At 33.7% G+C, this 18,804-nt stretch overlaps 1 protein-coding gene across 28 annotated transcripts in view; it reads right to left on the minus strand.

Annotated features, from left to right (window-relative positions):
• Positions 1–18,804, minus strand: part of Rbfox1 (RNA-binding Fox protein 1) — a 699,789-nt gene that overhangs the window by 91,557 nt on the left and 589,428 nt on the right. For all 28 annotated transcript variants that reach the window (XR_012412218.1, XR_012412217.1, XM_073980545.1 and 25 more), the window contains one exon: positions 1,002–1,056. Coding sequence is in view for 26 of the 28 variants with exons in the window: in XM_073980545.1 (XP_073836646.1) it covers positions 1,002–1,056 (55 nt within the window). In the remaining 2 variants the exon portion in view is untranslated. The remainder of the gene's footprint in view (positions 1–1,001; positions 1,057–18,804) is intronic.

The following is an 18,804-nucleotide window of genomic DNA, read 5'->3' on the forward strand; positions in this document are numbered from 1 at the left end:
GTAACAATTTGTATTCACTGCCCCCATACAACGGTACAAGTTTCATCAGGGACAAGTCCATACTTCCTGAGGAAATAGCGTGAAAGGTGCAAAAAACGTATATGACACCGTGTGTAGTGGTTGGAGCGCTCGAGCGGATCTGAAATTTGGCCTTCGTAATATTTTGTCCAAACTTAGTTCAAGTTCGAAGATAAGCCATATCAGTCCACTCCTTCAGGTACCTACACCGCAAAAGTTCAAAAATGTTCGCAAAAATTGGGCCCCAAAATTCTGATCTGTCCTTAGATGAAAATTTCAACTCACAAAAGCACTGGGCATATCTCTGTCGGCAAAGCCGACTGATACTTTTTTACTTGTTATTTGTCAAATGAAAACTGCCAATCCCAAATGGCAGATATTGCGAACATATATAACAGACATGTGTACCAACATAACAGAAAAAATGCGAAAATCTAACATACGTAATTCAAGAAATTCAGACCTCGTATAGCAAAATAAAATAGTTTATGGGTATTGGTCTCTGCATAAACTATAAGCTTTTAAATAATTGATAAAATTAAGTAGAATTACAGATTTTTCAACTAGCTGTAAAGAATATTTCATTTCAGTTTTAACAATGCTCTCACCATTCCAAACATTGCCACTGAAATGTTGTCATTGCTTAAAAAATATCCTTTATATTTTCTCTTCAGACAAAAAAAAAAAACACATATTATATGTTTGCTTGTAAAAAAAGAACCGACGCAACGGAACTTTTTTTGTGGAGTCACTTCTTTGAGAAGTTTTTCCAAACATATAACATTTCAACAAAAACATTTTTAATCAATTCTGCAGAGTTTCTTTAAGTTTTTTTTTCACTTATTACAAATATTATTGAATTTTTCTTAAGAATAGGATGTTGGTGGCAATGGACAAATGCTTTGGAATGAAAAAAAAAAAAAATAATAAAACACTTAACAGAAAGCATTGTTTTTCTTTCATTTTTCGTTTCTTCTACTTACCATTGGGGACTGTGGTTACTTTTTTAGTTTGAACTCGGGCTGTTGCGTTATTGACCTGCACGATATTGAGTCAGCAGAATAATGGAGAAAGAAAAAAAAAAAACAATTGTGAAAAATATTGTATTCATTAAAAGTTTGCTATGGCATAAAGTTTAAAGTTTATGAGGAAAAAAATATTTAAATATATTATGAAAATTTCAATTGTTTTGCTTACATCGACATGTTGCATTGGTCGAGGAGATTGCTTTGGAAAAGCTTATTCAGTAGTTTTTTTTCTAATTTCACTGATGTTATCTTCTTGTTCTGAAAATTTGTAGAAAATATTTTTAAAAGATATACGTATACATGTAGATAATAACAAAATTAGATTGCATTTTAAAATTTCGATAAATATTATTTACAGCAGCGTCAGGCGCTCATTTAACGTTGCTCTCTCCACACACACACACAATTCAACCCATTGAAAAAGCATGCACTCACACAATGACGCCCCGTAAAGTATGCAATAGAAACGTACGGTGGCTGACGCTGCTTTACAGTCAAAAATTATACTTATTTAGGTGATCGTTGAATACTTTCAGGCGCATTAAAAAAACCATATAAGTAATAAATAAAAGCTTTGTTCCTTTACGTTAAAGTTTCTTAAAGTTTTACCACTTTTAACTCGGAAAGCTTTCCTTAACCTCAAAAAGTAGTAAAACTTGAAGCAAAATTAAAGAGAGAGCATTCCAAAATGGCTTACTCTTTTACTACTTTCTGCTCGACAAATTTCGTGGTGCAAAAAGTGGAAAATTTGTCAAACTGCTGATTTTACATATATTTGAAAATTAAGACAAAAGAAAAAAGAATGCGCGTTGTCATTGCAAAAGCAAAATAAAAATAAATATATATAATAAAAAATGTAAACAAGGGAAATAAAAAATAAAAACAGTGAAATTTATTTTGTTTGTTATTATTTTTTAAGCAGCCATGCTTGTTTTTCTGACATTGCTGCCAGATCTACTATTTTTCCGTTCCTTTACTTTTGTGCAAAACATGTTACGTGGGAGCAATTTTAACAGTTCTCTCTTTTGCTACATTTACTATTTAAAAAGTAAAGGAACAAAGCTAAAATCTTCTTAACAATTCACAGTATGGAAAGGAGTGTCAAAAATAGTTCTAATATAGCTACGGCCTCGAAATTTTAAACATAGTTTTATAACGAGCCCGAAATATATAAAAAAATTTAGTGGATGTAGGTCCATATTTGGGTATGGCCCACATATAAAGGTACCACCCGATTTTTTGTATTTTAACGATTTTAACGAATCTTCCAATAGATTTGGCTGTAATTTTGGATTTTGTGTTGTGAGGGAACAACATACCTCCTTGCAAAAAAATGTTCAATATAAGTCCAAGTTTTGGTATAGTTCCCATATACACGTACCTCCCGATTTTACAGGCGTGGTATAAGGGGAATAACTTTCCGGGTGGCGGATGGGGGCAGCTGGAATTTTTTTTATCGTAAACTAGAGACTTTACCCGTCATTTAAAAAAATATCGAGTTGACCAAATGGGGCCAACATTAGGACGAGGGACACTAGAAAAGTATGCGGCCTAGGCACCACGTAGTGTAGCCAGACGCCATTTGACATTTTTTTGGAAAGTTTGACCGTTTTTAGCCTAAGCGTACTCAGGAATAGAAATAATGGTTTTAGACCCCAAGTATGTTTGTACGATATCCGTTTCAGACAATTTTGAGTCGATCTAGCAAAGTCCGTCCGTCTGTCTGTCTGTCTGTCCGTCTGTCTGTCTGGCTGGGTGGTGCGCACGATAACTCTCGAATGGATCAATCGATTCGGTTCAAATTTTGGGTATCGAAATATTTTGTCCAGATTTGATTTAAGTTCAAAGATGGGCCATATCGGCCCATTCCTTCAGGTACCTCCCCCACAAAAGTTCAGAAATATTCGGAAAAATTGTCCGCACGATAACTCTTGAATTAGTCCATACTTTGCACATCGTGACATTTCTACCAGACATAGATGAGGTTCCAATATGGACCCTATTGGTTCACTCTTTCGGGTACCTCCCACACAAAATTTTGCTTAAGTGCAGTTTAAGGCCTGCTCTCGAATCGCTGTTGCAGCCACTTGTATTCACTACCCCCATTACGACGATATAATTGTTTTCAGGAGCAAGTCCATATATCCTCAGAAATCAGCACGAAAACTGCAAACAACCCATATAATGCCATGTGTCGTAGTTGCAGTGCACGATAACTCTCGAACGAATCAACATATTTGGTTAAAATTTTGGGTCTTTCAATATTTTATCCAAACTTAGTTTAAATTCGAATATAGACCATATCGGTCCACTCCTTCCGGTACCTCCCCCACAAAGGTTCAAAATTTTTCGCCAAGATTGTGGGCATGATAACTCTAGGAGGGAATAACCGAATTGAGCCAAACTTTGCTATTGGTAATATTACTTTCAGGCATAGATCGAGTTCTAATATGGACTATATCGGTCCACTCATTTGAGTACCTCCCACACAAAATTTGGAAAAAGTATAGTTTAACAACTCCTCTCTGATCTTATTAATTTGTGACGCAGCAGGTTGCACTTGCGGCCCCTGTTACGACGTTGTAATTTTTTTTCTTGGGAAAGTCCATACTTCCTGAGATAATGACCCAAAAAGGTCCAGAAAATCCTACCGGCACCACCTAAACTGGCTAATGTGTAAAATAACCCTTTAAGAGAGAAATCGATTTAGCTCAAACTTTGTAAATTGAAAAATATCCATAGACTAATAAAGAAAAAAAATATTTCCTACAGATTTGTATTAGGTCCGAATATGTACTACATCAGATCACTACTATGGGTACACCCTACCCAAAGTTTGGAAAAAAATGCACTCGTCTTGGATCATTCTGAATTTTGTTGCAACATGTAGTTTTTTGCGGCCCTTTCCATCCTGGAAAATTTTCCCAACAGCTAAAAAACCTACAGAAGTATTGTGTTAACTTTTTTTCTTCGGGTACGTGGCTGAGGGTATATCTCTGTCGGCTCAGCTGACTGATACTTTCTTACTTGTTATCCACGTCGAAAGTTGTGAAAAATTATCGGACAAAAGTGTTCACAAGTAAATTCCAATTTTTTTGCAAAGTGATTTTTTCAATTCACTGTAAACAGCTCAACACATGGTCGTAACTCAAACTGTCCAGAGTACGCTTAGGTTAAAAACTGCCAAGCTTTGCAAAAAATGTCAAATGACGCCTCGTAAAACTCAACATAAATTAATAGTAATGATATTAAATATACCAGGAAAAAATCATTTACTAAGAACTCATTTTTAACTAAGTTAGAAAATTAATTATGAATATGTTTTATAATATACTAGCGGACCCGGCGAACTTCGTCTCGGTATTAAGGAATAAAATTTCATACAAAAACTCAATTTTCGATTTTTCCAATTTTCCGACTTTTCCAGAGAGATTTTCCAAAATTTTCTTCCATAAAGACCTTCTCCTCGAAAATGCGAATAACTGACAAAAAATTTTACAGAAATCGGCCTAGCCGTTCTCATTTTATGAATTACTATACATTTTTTACACCATTTTTATATATATAGATTTAAGTTTAATTTTGGAAATTTAAGTTTAATTTTGGAAATTGTTCATTTACCTCTTCATTTTTTATAATTTCACTTATAACCTACGAATGATTTGCAGATGTATTTTACGTTTTTAAGGCACCACATACAAATCACAACATCTTCGACTTAACTTGGCATATTACCGCTGTAAATTGGCAAAAATAATAGTGAATGCTAAAAACTTGATGTGTTTAGAAAATATTTATTTCAGTCACAATCAAATTTGTCGCCATAAATTTTTCGATTTTTGTCCACAGGCGGAACCACTGTAGGATGGTAGAATGATATCACACGACAGCTATTTAGAATAGTTGCATATTATCACTTTTTTGTATGCTTGAAATCCTGTTCAACCTATAGGGCAAAGTGAACAAAATAGTACAGTTGAACCTCGATTATCCGTGAATCGATTATCCGGGAACCTCCATTATCCGTGATAGAAAAGAAATGTTGGACTTTTTTCCTATTCTTCTATTTTTCGTTATAAACTTCATTTCCCGGGAGTAAAACACACTTTCCAATTAATCTGATAAAGCAAATAAAAGGTAAACAAACGAAAACTGGAAATTCTCCCGTATTACACAATTTGTATATTTATGGTATCACAAAAACCATGGGATAAAGTCAATTCAGATGAATTTGATGATGATGATATTATGTATCCTTCTAAAATTTGGTGGATTACAGTAACAAATTTAATAAAAATTGCAGATTTTCATATTATTGTACAATTTTATGTCGTTTTTACTTAAAAATATGTTCAAAAACTGCATAAAAGTATTGCCTCCATTATCCGGGAAAATCGATTATCCGTAATGCCTCCGGTCCCGACCATCACGGATAATCGAGGTCCGGCTGTAATTCCTTATTCCACGAATGTTACAACAAATATGATTGAAAATAGAGTGTCAGCACATAGAGTCGAACTTCTCTACAACGAATAATGCTCTATAACGAATCCTTTAATAAAACAATAAAAATATATTCCCACACAAAATGGTCTCCTTATAGAGAATTTTCTCTATAACATAGTAATTCTTCGTTAAATTTAACTGTTCAATTTTTGTAACGGGTAATAATTGTCAATTTTTCTATTTTGTAATACTTGCACATGCTTTTAGGCGTTTTATAAAAATTCTATTATTAAACCTTAACTAGCATACAACATATTGTTCTGCGAAAAGAACATCTAATTAAATTAGTTCCATTGTTAAAAATATAGTTCTACAAATATTTCAATGTGTGTGTGGCACATAGTTTTAGGCGCTATCTAAATAACACTGATTACAGTAAAAAATTAGAATAATCCCCAAGGCAATTACTGAATATTTTAATATTAAAACGCTTCAATTAAGTAAACTGAAATATTAAGAATGGATTGCATGGTTTTGAATTTAAAGAAGGCTGCTGCTGCTGGAATTCAAGTGACTGGCTTAACACCAATCCCTGGTAGTTTTAGGAATGATTAAACCATAAGTAGCTAAAAGCAAATTTCTATGATTTTCCATTGAGGCCTAAGCCAACTGAAAGCATTCATACGGCCAGGCAAACTGACTGACAAACAAATTAAACGCATTCCATATTTCTTTATCTTACACTTCAGCTACTTACAAGAACTTTGCAATATCTTGTGGGTTTTCTCATAGTCTTTAAATGCAAGAAAATAAGTAAAGGAAAACACAAATAGAATACTACAAGATGTAACAAGGATTTGTAGTGACCAGAGAGTGCATTATTGTTAGACTTAATTGTGGTCTATGCTTAGTAGTGGTGGTTAAAATGATTTATTTCCAATAGTCCGGTCAAAATAGACATTGAAATAGCAAAAATTCCCACATAGCTGAATTTTGGTGGAGAGCTAGGGTTTGCCATTAGAAGCAACGTCCTAAAAGTCCCCATCGATCCCATGTGTGCAAAACAAGTTATTCGGGGTCAAAGGTCAAATTTTAAGGGTTTTTTAGGTTTTCGGATTTATTTTTTGAAAACGGTTGATCTAATCAAAAAGTGACTAAAGTAAATATTGTAGACAAGAAAATTATCTACAAGTTAGACTTTTATAATTTTTTTCCTAGGAGGAACCATTCATGAGATATAGCTGTTCTAAAAAACACATGATTTTTATGCACTTATAAGGGAAATATGCACATATTCAGACGAACCAGCTAAAATAAGCGAAGTAATCGGGTCTGTCCCCCAAAAATATATATTTTCTTGAAGAGCGAAATTATAGCTATCTTCTAAAAAAAATCCAACAAAATCGGAGCGGGTTTAGTAGAGTTATTCAATGTTAGAGTCATTTTATGCGAAAATAGCCCATTTAACCCACATGAATAATCGAAAGCCCAACGGGAACGACCCCAACGAAAACTCTCCGATTTTTTTCAAGTTTTGTCCGAAGGTAGGGTTTGTTGCGCTGATTACGGAAATGTAGTGTTAGTCTCATAATGTACTTACGCGGCTAATTCTTTATTTGACCTTTAGATCGCGATATCTCGAAAATGGTAAGTCTTTTTTAAGAATCATGAAGACCACTCTTGTAGACAATTATTGAATCTACAACTTTTACTTTAGCCGGCTTTTGCTAAGTCTTACCGTTTTTGAGAAGAATTAAAAAAAACTGAAAAATGCCTCCAAAAATGAAATTTGACCCCGAATAACTTGTTTTGCACACATGTGATCGATGGGGACTTTTAGGACGTTTCTTCTAATGGCTAACCCTAGCTCTCCACCAAAATTCAGCTTTGTGGGAATTTTTGCTATTTCCCCCTTATAAGCATGTCTATTTTGACCGGACTACAAAGGCAATTGAACGCACGAACCCATAAGAGATGTTTTCTCCGGAAAAAACAATACTCATATTGCTGCGTTATTCTTAGGTTTTATATGGACTGCTATTTAATATAGGCGCAAATTCGTTGTGGGAAAACTAAAAATATTTTACAACTGGAAGACTACAAGGTAATACTAGCACGATACATCACAAACTTTTTCATATATAGAAGAGCATACGATATATTAAGACCACAAGTTCCTCTTACAAAAGACCAGAAGGCATTGTTTAAGAGGAAAAGAAGAATTTGTGATCCTTTAGAAGAATACCGTATGGTGCTCTTCTAAAATAAGACATTGTGGCCTTCTATAAGATGATTTTGGTGTCTGCTATAAAAATACCCTGGTGTCTACTCTTAGAAGACCTCCTGTCCTTCTGTAAGTGGATCTTCGAAACTTACAAAAACCTAGTGGTCTTCTATTAAAAGACCTAGGGGTCTTCTATAGGAAGACCACGTGTTTTCTGTAGGAAGGCATTTTGATCTTCTATAAGAAGAGTTTGATGATTTCTATAGGAAAGCTTGTGGTCTTCTATAAAAAGGCCTTGTGGAACGTCATGTGGTCTTCTATAAGATGTTGTTATGAAATTTTAAAGGAGTCTTTTTTGAGAAGACTTTGTGGTCTTCTACAAGAATACCTTGTGGTCTTCTATAAGAAACCTCATAGTCTTTGATATATATAAGAAGGCTTGTGGCCTCCAATAAGAAGTCCTTGTAGTCTTTAAAAAGAAGACCTTGAATTCTTCTACAGGAAGACCATGTGGTTTTCTAAAAGAAAACTATTTTTGCTTATATTCTTCTATGGGAAGTCACTATGGACTTCTATAAGAAGAGCTTATCGATTTCCATAAGAAGACACCTTGTGGTCTCCCTTAGGAGGACTTTGTGGTCCTTTAGAAGAAGACAGTGTGGTTTTCTAAAAGAAGACCTTGTAGTCTTTTTGAAAAGACATTGTGGTCTTTTTGAAAAGACATTGTGGTCTTCTATAAGAAAAGCCTGTTACCTCCTATAAGAAGAGCTTATGGACCCAGGTGCCTCGTATTAGAAGACCTCTTGGCCTGATGTAAGTGGACCTTCACATCTTCTATAAAAAACCTTGTGGTCCTCTATACGAAGACCATGTGGTCTTCTATACGGAGACCATGTGGTCTTCTATACGAAGATCCTGTGGTCTTCTATACGATGACCATGTGGTCTTCTATACGAAGGGGATAAGATGGTTATTGATGAATAAATAAATACTTTTTTAAAAAAATTTAAAATAACGGTTATTGATCAGACCTCGTACAACACCATCATTTCTTCTTATAGTACACCAAAAAAATTAATTAAATATAATTGTTTGCTATCTATTCGCCCATAACTATGGTCTTAATGTATTTTTCCCAGTTTTGTCCTTTGCCATAGAAATGCTGTTCTTGTCCATTTCCAACCACATTGTTAATGGCCTCCATTAGGACTGGTGGTAACAACGGTTCAAAAAGAAAGTTAATTACCCGACTTGCTAAGTGAAATTTAAGGCCATAATAAAATACAAAAAAACACAACAGCAACAATAGCAATGGCATTATTGCATTTTAGAGGTCCTCAAGAAACGAGTTTTAGATCAACAATGTAATATCCCAGATAGCATTTAGAAGACTGTTTTTTCAAAAATCACATTGAGGAGTCTTTTTAGAGTCCTTTTGGTGATCAAAAATTGATTAAGTCGCTTGTGTGATCAGAAAGGGACTCGAAAGTGACTCCCTGTAATGATTAAAAAGAGTTCAATTTAAAATACAACAACAAATGTGTAGCAATCACAAACAAATCATTGAGGTGTTTAAAATGTGACAATTTTTTGTTATTTATTGTCACATTTTGATCATCTGGAAGATTGAAAAATGCTTAATCAAAAAAGGGTCATACAGGTGTTTGAAAAGTGATTATAATTATGTATACTCTGATCATATTTTGAACAGTTAGGTGATTAAAAACTGATTGCTTTGTTTTATTTTTATTTGGTTGTAAATAAAAAAATAAAATTCTCATATACACTTTCTACAAAATTTTGATATAAATGTAACGTATAATATTAAAGGTACAGACAAACACAACACAACAGGTTTTGCCAAGTGAAATGAAGAAGCAGTATACTAACCACCAAGCAACATAAAGGATAATTAAAAGACATAACAAAGCAGAAAAGACTATAAAACAAAGGAAAGGAACAAAGAAGAATAAAAAATAAAATTTTTTTAATTTATTTCGTCTAACAAAAAGACTCATAAATGACTCCCTAAAGACTCATAAATGATTATAAACATGACTCTAAAAAGACTCGAAAAAGGGTACGAAATTAATCAACAAAACACCAATAAATTATTGAAATACGACTCGAAAAAGACTCATTTGTGATTTGTTTAGAAGAGTCGCCTGAGGTTATGTTTTCCTACCGACAAAGGAGTCATTTATGATCAGAAAATGAGCTCATATTCTAGCTTTTTAATCGTGCAGTCGGATCAAAAAAGACTCGAATTTGATTAAAATTTTCAAAAAATGCTGACTGGGATATTTTCAACGAAATAGTTGTGTTTATCTTGTCGGTGTGTGTGTATGTTTTGCCCTCCAGCTTTAGTCTTTTGTTCTACAAATGAGATATTTTCTTGCTATTCTTTGTTCGAATAGCGCAGTTGGAGTGCATATTAAAGAATGGTGGAAATTTGCAGAATGTTAGATTTTTTTAATATAAGATTCGTTATAATTTCTTTACTTTTAATGTACTATTCTCTTTGACAAACAAATCTCAAGTCATTGCACTCCAGTATTCTCCCTTATGTTTGTTGGCCTAAAAGCGTTGCCAATGTAAATATTTGTAGTTAGTCAGTCATAAGTTGCATTGAATAAGCCACAACGAGAGACATCGCCGGTGATAATAATTGGAGTTGTTAGTTATTCAAATACATGACGACAATACTCTCTGCAGAAAAGTAAAGCCCATTTCGTTGTGTGCAGGGACATTTGGGAATGATTGCCATGGTCATGTGCACCGGTTGTCATGTATACCGGTGGTAAATTATGAAACAAAAATCACTGTAAACATTCAAATAGGATTTTGTATGGTTAATTAAATCAATTCTATATTTGTATTGGGGTGAACATTTATATAAAACATACAAAATTGCAGCGTACTAATGAATGGTTCACTCTGGGCAACTACCCAGGAAACCAAATTTCGGACGTCCGGCAAGTCTGCTCAAAGTCGGAAGTTTTTTTCCAATGCGTCTGACAAAATTGTAAATGTTTAATTGTTGATTTGCCGACGTTGATGATGTACGAACTAAAAAATGAATGCTCGGTAGGTAATTTATTTATCGAAAATTGGTCTATTTCTGTTATGCGTGTTGATGCATGATATTTTTCTAAGAAGATTTATTTATTTATTCATATTTCATAATTTCAAAGTCCGAGGACCACATTAAAGAAATTAAGTGACAACTAGCAATAAAAATATACATAATAAAAAAATGAAAGTGACATTAATCTAGCAACAAAATGAATAGTGCATGTAAAAAACTTTGACAGCCAGGATAAGACATTTAAACAAATAGGCATTGGGATAACTGTATTATATATTGTTTAAAGATCATTCATAGAAATGAGTTAAAGTAAAGATTTTCTTGGTCAAGCTTCAAGACTGTTTCGTGGAAAGTCATATCGCTCATTTTTTCAAAGAGTGCCACTCTTTCTCCCTCTATCTCAAAAAATCCAGTTTTGAGAAAAACGCGTTTTACCTTGGCGATTGAAATTAAGTTCCCACAAAATATAGAATAACCACTTGGTCGATATTTTGTAAACAGCTAGCCAGATATCAGTGCTTAATTTTTGTGCAAGATCAATCATGATTTGAAATGTTTTAGTTCTCCATAAACTCAAAAAACTGTTTTGTTGAATTATGCCAAACTCATATCAAATGAGCTGAATCTCGATGCTATCTCAGAAAACGCGTTTTTTGAGTTATTTCACTCTTTGAGTAAATGAGCGATTTACTTTATACGTATGGTCAAAATTAGGTTTCTTAATACTTTTATATTAACTCTTACATCGACGCCTCCAAACAATAGTATGCTAAGTCGACTTAGCATGTTTTCAAGGTCTTTGCATTTTTATATTTAAGGTCCTTTAACTTAAATTCTGTCTAATTTTGGTAATGATCGGTCAATCCGAACAGAAGTTATAAACAAATATTGGCTTAGCATAGTACTGAAGTTCAAAAAAATTTCCAAACTTTGAGAGCTTCTTCTGCAAAACTCACTTTTTAGACTTAGCATACTATTATTTTGAAGTGTTGACATGTGCATAAATGTACACGATGTGCCTTAGCTAAATTTAAATGAAAGGTGCTTACACCTTGGAAGTTTTTGCGGTTTTTGAAACTACAATGTTCATAGAAGCGAAAAAAAAACAACAAAAAAAAATCCGGAGGGATTTTCAAATAAGTAGTGGTCAAAGTTCACATTTTTAGGGCTTTTTTAGGTTTTTCATGATTTTGCTTGGAAACAACAGGCCTTATCGAAATGGGATTAAAAAAATGTTGTAGCAATGAAAATTCTCTACAGGATTGACCTCTATGATATTTTCGTAGGTTTTACCATTTTTGAGATATAGAAGTTCAAATTTGGACTATGTACTAACTGTATAGCCCCCTATAAAACAATGTCATGCAGGGTGCACCTTAACTAACTTTGAATGAAAACCGCTTAGGTTTATTTTTGATTTTCGCGATTTTACTTGGAAACCGTAAGTTCTATAAAAATGGGTCTAAACAAAATGTTGTAGCTGTGAAAATTCTCTAGAGGATTGACTTTTATGATTTCCTCCTAGGTTTTACCATTTTTGAGATAAAGAAGTTCAGGTCACATTTTTAGGTTTTATTATTACACGCAGAAAAATTTATGTTAGAAATATGTTTGGATCCAAACAAATATATGTTTGGGACCGGTTGCAAACAAATATATGTTTGGATCCAAACATAATATGTTTGGGTCCAAACAAATATATGTTTGCAACATTTTGTAACATATCTCCATTTGATATGTTTGGGTAAAACATATTTTTTATGTTAGAACATTTTTTTCATGGGTGGAGAGAGGATGTTTGTCAACGAGAGTAATAACAGTGCTCTCGCGTCTGTGGAACGCTGTTTTATAATGAAGAGTTGTGTGTATTGTATAATAGAAGACGTAGAAGCGAAGAAGGGGGCTTTGGTGGCATATATGCGTCAAACTTGTGTGTTTCTTGTTTTGTTGTTGTCAACCAACTTAGCAGACGATGAAGAAAAGAAGAAATGATATGAATTATATTTGTTTTTTCTTTCTTCAGTGTTTTAGATGCCTTTGTAGAGTCAAGACGGTAAAGTGAGTTAATAAATCAGTGTTTTGTGTTTTCTTAAAAAAATTGTGCTTTTTAGTAAATTAAATGCCCAATACATTTTATAATTGAATCGGAAAGTTGAATGGAATTATTTTATTGGACAAGGAAGAAATCGCATTTAATATTGGTAATTACATACATACTTATGTATATTTGAAATATGGCCTATCCATATTTATTTATTACATTACAAAATCATTTGATTCTAGATGTCGATTCCCCGCTGATGATTTCAACTATGAGGATAATTTGTTTTATTTCACAACTAAGGAGAAGCGTTCAACTAAGTTTCTATATATTTTTCCTTTTTAAAAGTGTGACTATTTACAAATTATTTCAATAAGTTTTTCTTTTATTAAAGTGTGTTATGTATTTCTTTGGAATTTTGTATGTACCTATGTGTTTGTTGTTCATTTGTCTTTCAATAAAAAAACCACAACATTTGTGTGTATACTATAGAGATAGCCAGTGAGTTCTTACTGAGAGCAAGTGAGCACACATTTCAAAGTGTTTTACATTGAATTTTACGCTCCTTTGCTCTCAGTAAGCGCCTACTGGTGCATGTGTTTGTTTTTTTTTGTGCCTTTTGGGTTTGTATTTTTTTGCACCCAAACATATAAAATGTTTGCACCCAAACATAAAATTGTTTCCACCCAAACATGTCTTTGCTTGCACCCAAACATAAATATCTTTGCACCCAAACATATATATGTTTGCACCCAAACATATATTTGTTTCCACCCAAACATATATTTGTTTGCAGACCCAAACATATATTATGTTTGGGACTGTTGCAAACATATATATGTTTGCTGCAAAATATGTTTGGGACATATGTTAGAGAGGCCGTTTTTTTTTGCGTGTAGGGTTTCGCGATTTTGCTTAAAACGGCAAGACTGGAGAATATCTTTTAGCTGTGAAAATTTTCTACAAGATTGGCTTTTGAAATGTTTTTTCCTAGGTTGTACCATTTTAGAGATATATAAGTTTAAGTTGGGAAATTACAGTCATGACATTGTTTTATAAGGAGTCCCAGTTTGAACTTCTATATCTCGAAAATGGTAATACCTACGAAAACATCATAAAGGACAATCTTGTAGAGAATTTTCACTGCTATAGCATTTTGTTTACTATCATTTCGATAGGGCTTACGGTTTCCAAGCAAAATCGTGAAAACCTAAAAAAAACCTAAAAATGTGAACTTTGACCGCGATTTATTTGAAATTACATCCGGCGATTTTTTTGTTTCTTTGATTTTTCTCCTCTATAAAAATTGTAGTTTAAGAAACCGCAAAAACTTCCCAGGTGTAAGCACCTTTCATTTAAATTTAGTTAAGGCGCACCGTGTGTATTTTATATACTAATAACAATTGTTTTACATATTTCGCAGATCCTGTTGAAGAATTTATTGTTCTCCACTGTTTAGAAAACATATTGCTTTTTTGTGTCAATTGCCAAAGTGGTGCAGGCACATTTAACAGTCTAAGATGGTATTAAAACTTTTTTATCTTTGTTCGGCTTCAGGTCCTTGTAATAAAACAAACATTTATTTTGTTTTATAATTGCATTTTGACCACTTCAACCTTCTTTCTTAACAACTGAATTCTAACTAAAGTTTTTTTCCATTTTTATGTTTTTCTATGACGTTTCTATATATTTGCGCGCAGTTTTCAGTGTCCGTTTTAAAATTCATCCGTTTTTCCGTCGGTACATTAATAATATGGAGCATTTCAAGCATATATCTCCTTTTGTAATTGCTATCTTGTGTCAAAATCTGCACTTCCTTAAAATTAGGTGTATGACCAGTTGAAGCGCAGTGTGATGTAAGTAAGTGCAGTTTTCTTTTATAATAATCATGGCCGAATTCAGTCCGAAAGTCGGCCAAAACTCTCTTCATAAGATTTTATTTCAGAAATTCCTACGACTTCGCCACCGAACTCAAAGGTATCTTCCGATTTTGGTTTGCTGGGTAGTTATGGGTTATCCTTTACTTTAACAAACACAAATTAGTATTTTATTATTACCCCCCATACCATTGCTATCGCAAACGATTCGTTTTCGAATGTTTTTCGATAGTTTTGCGGATATTTTGTTCGAAAACGACACACGAGAACGAATTAAAAACGATTCATTCGTCGCTCAGTTTGTGGCAGGAAAACCTTCGAATTCGAATGTCGTTAATAATATTATTAGCGAATGAAAGATGATAGTTTTTACGATAGTGGCGAAAAATATTTTTGTGGAGTTTCTTGATGTTTCTGTTATGTACCTTTTCCGTTTTTATTTCTTTATGTTTGCGACTCGATATGTAACTGTTGATAAACATTGTTGTCTTGTGTTTGGCAACCTACCCATATGTTGTCTTTATCAACACTTATTGTATATATTATACGTAGCATTTATATTGAAATTATTTGAAAAAAGCAAATGGGAATTTTTTACAAACAATATAATTTTTTTTTTGAAACAAAAAAATGTTCAAAGCAAAAAATGTTTCTCGAAACAAATTTTCTTGTGAAGAAAAAACATTCGCCAAATGTTCGAAAATGATATCGTTTTTAAACTTTTGACGAGCAAAAGAACAACGTGCTTGTGTACACCCGAAAAACATTTGCCAATCCTTCGACAGTGATATCGTTTTCGAAAGTTGTGCCGGACATTCGAATAATATCCGCACTTGGTATGGGGGGATGGAACTCTATAGAATAAGAAAGAGTATACAGTTCATGAAAACCAACATACTTACACACATGCATATGTATGTATGAGTATACCCCCCATACCAAGTGCGGATATTATTCGAATGTCCCCCCCATACCAAGTGCGGATATTATTCGAATGTCCGGCACAACTTTCGAAAACGATATCACTGTCGAAGGATTGGCAAATGTTTTTCGGGTGTACACAAGCACGTTGTTCTTTTGCTCGTCAAAAGTTTAAAAACGATATCATTTTCGAACATTTGGCGAATGTTTTTTCTTCACAAGAAAATTTGTTTCGAGAAACATTTTTTGCATTGAACATTTTTTTGTTTCAAAAAAAAAATTATATTGTTTGTAAAAAATTCCCATTTGCTTTTTTCAAATAATTTCAATATAAATGCTACGTATAATATATACAATAAGTGTTGATAAAGACAACATATGGGTAGGTTGCCAAACACAAGACAACAATGTTTATCAACAGTTACATATCGAGTCGCAAACATAAAGAAATAAAAACGGAAAAGGTACATAACAGAAACATCAAGAAACTCCACAAAAATATTTTTCGCCACTATCGTAAAAACTATCATCTTTCATTCGCTAATAATATTATTAACGACATTCGAATTCGAAGGTTTTCCTGCCACAAACTGAGCGACGAATGAATCGTTTTTAATTCGTTCTCGTGTGTCGTTTTCGAACAAAATATCCGCAAAACTATCGAAAAACATTCGAAAACGAATCGTTTGCGATAGCAATGGTATGGGGGGGTCCGGCACAACTTTCGAAAACGATATCACTGTCGAAGGATTGGCAAATGTTTTTCGGGTGTACACAAGCACGTTGTTCTTTTGTTCGTCAAAAGTTTAAAAACGATATCATTTTCGAACATTTGGCGAATGTTTTTTCTTCACAAGAAAAATTGTTTCGAGAAACATTTTTTGCTTTGAACATTTTTTTGTTTCAAAAAAAAATTATATTGTTTGTAAAAAATTCCCATTTGCTTTTTTCAAATAATTTCAATATAAATGCTACGTATAATATATACAATAAGTGTTGATAAAGACAACATATGGGTAGGTTGCCAAACACAAGACAACAATGTTTATCAACAGTTACATATCGAGTCGCAAACATAAAGAAATAAAAACGGAAAAGGTACATAACAGAAACATCAAGAAACTCCACAAAAATATTTTTCGCCACTATCGTAAAAACTATCATCTTTCATTCGCTAATAATATTATTAACGACATTCGAATTCGAAGGTTTTCCTGCCACAAACTGAGCGACGAATGAATCGTTTTTAATTCGTTCTCGTGTGTCGTTTTCGAACAAAATATCCGCAAAACTATCGAAAAACATTCGAAAACGAATCGTTTGCGATAGCAATGGTATGGGGGGAGTACTTCCCTTGTTATATTGACTATGTATGTACATACATATGTGTGCAAATGAATAACAATAAATATTCATGGAATTTCAATGAATTTTGAAGCAACAAATTTTGATTATGCTTTCGAAAGTTTGGCAACATTTTAAGGCATCTTTGCTCCGTATATTACTTTATTATAATGAGACACATACAGACATACACAATATTAGTAAGGATTCACCTCACATGGGATCACATAAGATGCTCACAAAAGTTCCTAATGTCTGCTAAATTATCATAGCAATAAAGGGAGAAAGAGAGAGAGAGAGAGATAGTGATAGGAATCTACTACCCAGACAAAAAAGTACTCATTACAAACACTAAATTTTAGTGAAATTCCAACTAGAACTTTTAGGGAACAACTTGGAACAAAGTTACGTTTTCGCAAAATGGTGCCTGAGAGTGTTCTCTTTCAGCCCGTATATACTTCAAAGGCAAACTCATTACTTTCAAGGGCAGCTCGATTCCAACGAGAAATTAATTTAAATTATAATTTTTAATATCTTAGTTTTTATATGAGTTTTATGAAAATCCAAGGAGTAATTTTTCAACAAAACGGCGCCACTTCACACATCGCATCAATCAATTGAAAGAACACTTCGGTGAGCACGTCTTGGACCAGTCGATTGGCCACCAAGATCGACTCATATCACTCCGTTAGACGTTTTCCTGTAGGAATATGTTGAGTCAAAATTGTATGCGGATAAAGCCGCTTCGATTCCGGTCTTGGAGGAAAACATCAGACGTGCCATTCATCAGTTACCAGTCGAAAAGCTTGAACGAGTCATTGAAAATTGGACTCAACGGATGGACGGTCTGAGATGTAGCCTAGGCCAATATTTGTTAGACATAATCTGCAAAAAATAAATGCCATCAACAATTTCAAATGATTACACTGTGCAACAAAATGGAGGTGAAAGTATGGGGCATGGAAAATTCCTCTTGGGGAAGAAAGGCCTTGGTGAGTATATTAAGAACCCCGAAGGAGAGATCCGCCGTGAGTCGAATTTCCGCGTTATGGCGTGATGAAGTTTTTGTTAGAGACCCTGTAAGCCGTTAGGAATTAGTGTTATATCTTTGTTCACTGTTGCTTTAGCTTAATTTGAGATGACATGTCTTCAGTCGAATAGAATGAGGATTATTTTGGTAGAGCACTTCGACCTTCTAACTCCCTTCCTTCAATGTCCTTTTCGTCCTTTATTTTAAGAGCCGCTAAAGGTCGGAGTGCTCCACGAAAATAATCCTCATTCGATTTGACTGAAGACATTTCATCTCAAAAATAAGCTAAAGCAAGAGTGAACAAAGATATAACACTAATTCCTGATGGCTTACAAGGTCTCTAGCAAAAATTTCATCACGGCATAACGCGGAAGTTCGACTCACGGCGGATCTGTCCTTCGGGATTCTTAATATACTTAGCAAGGGCTTTCATATCTAAAAGGAATTATCTCTGCCCCAAAATTTGTGTTCACAGTGTTATAAACATTCCCCATTCAATTAGATTTTTCTGAGTTTTTTTTTTTTTTTTCTTTAAAGAAAGTAGGAACCTCCAAATGGATCCTCGTATATAGGAACCGACTTCCACAGTTGGTCCGATTTCTATGAACTCATTGCGAGTTAACCCTATCAGCTTGGTCTTGTAGCCTTTTACAACCAGACTCACTTTGGCAGATTCTGCTTCGACATTCTTGAAGGTATCTATTACTTATTTTACTGATCAACCCATGGTGTGTAGTCATCAGCATAAGCAAGCAATATGTGGTTGTTGCTGTAAATTGTGTCATTT

Source organism: Musca autumnalis, unplaced genomic scaffold (genome assembly GCF_047663935.1).
Source record: "Musca autumnalis isolate F117 unplaced genomic scaffold, ASM4766393v1 scaffold_4, whole genome shotgun sequence".
Taxonomy (NCBI): Eukaryota; Metazoa; Arthropoda; class Insecta; order Diptera; family Muscidae; genus Musca; species Musca autumnalis.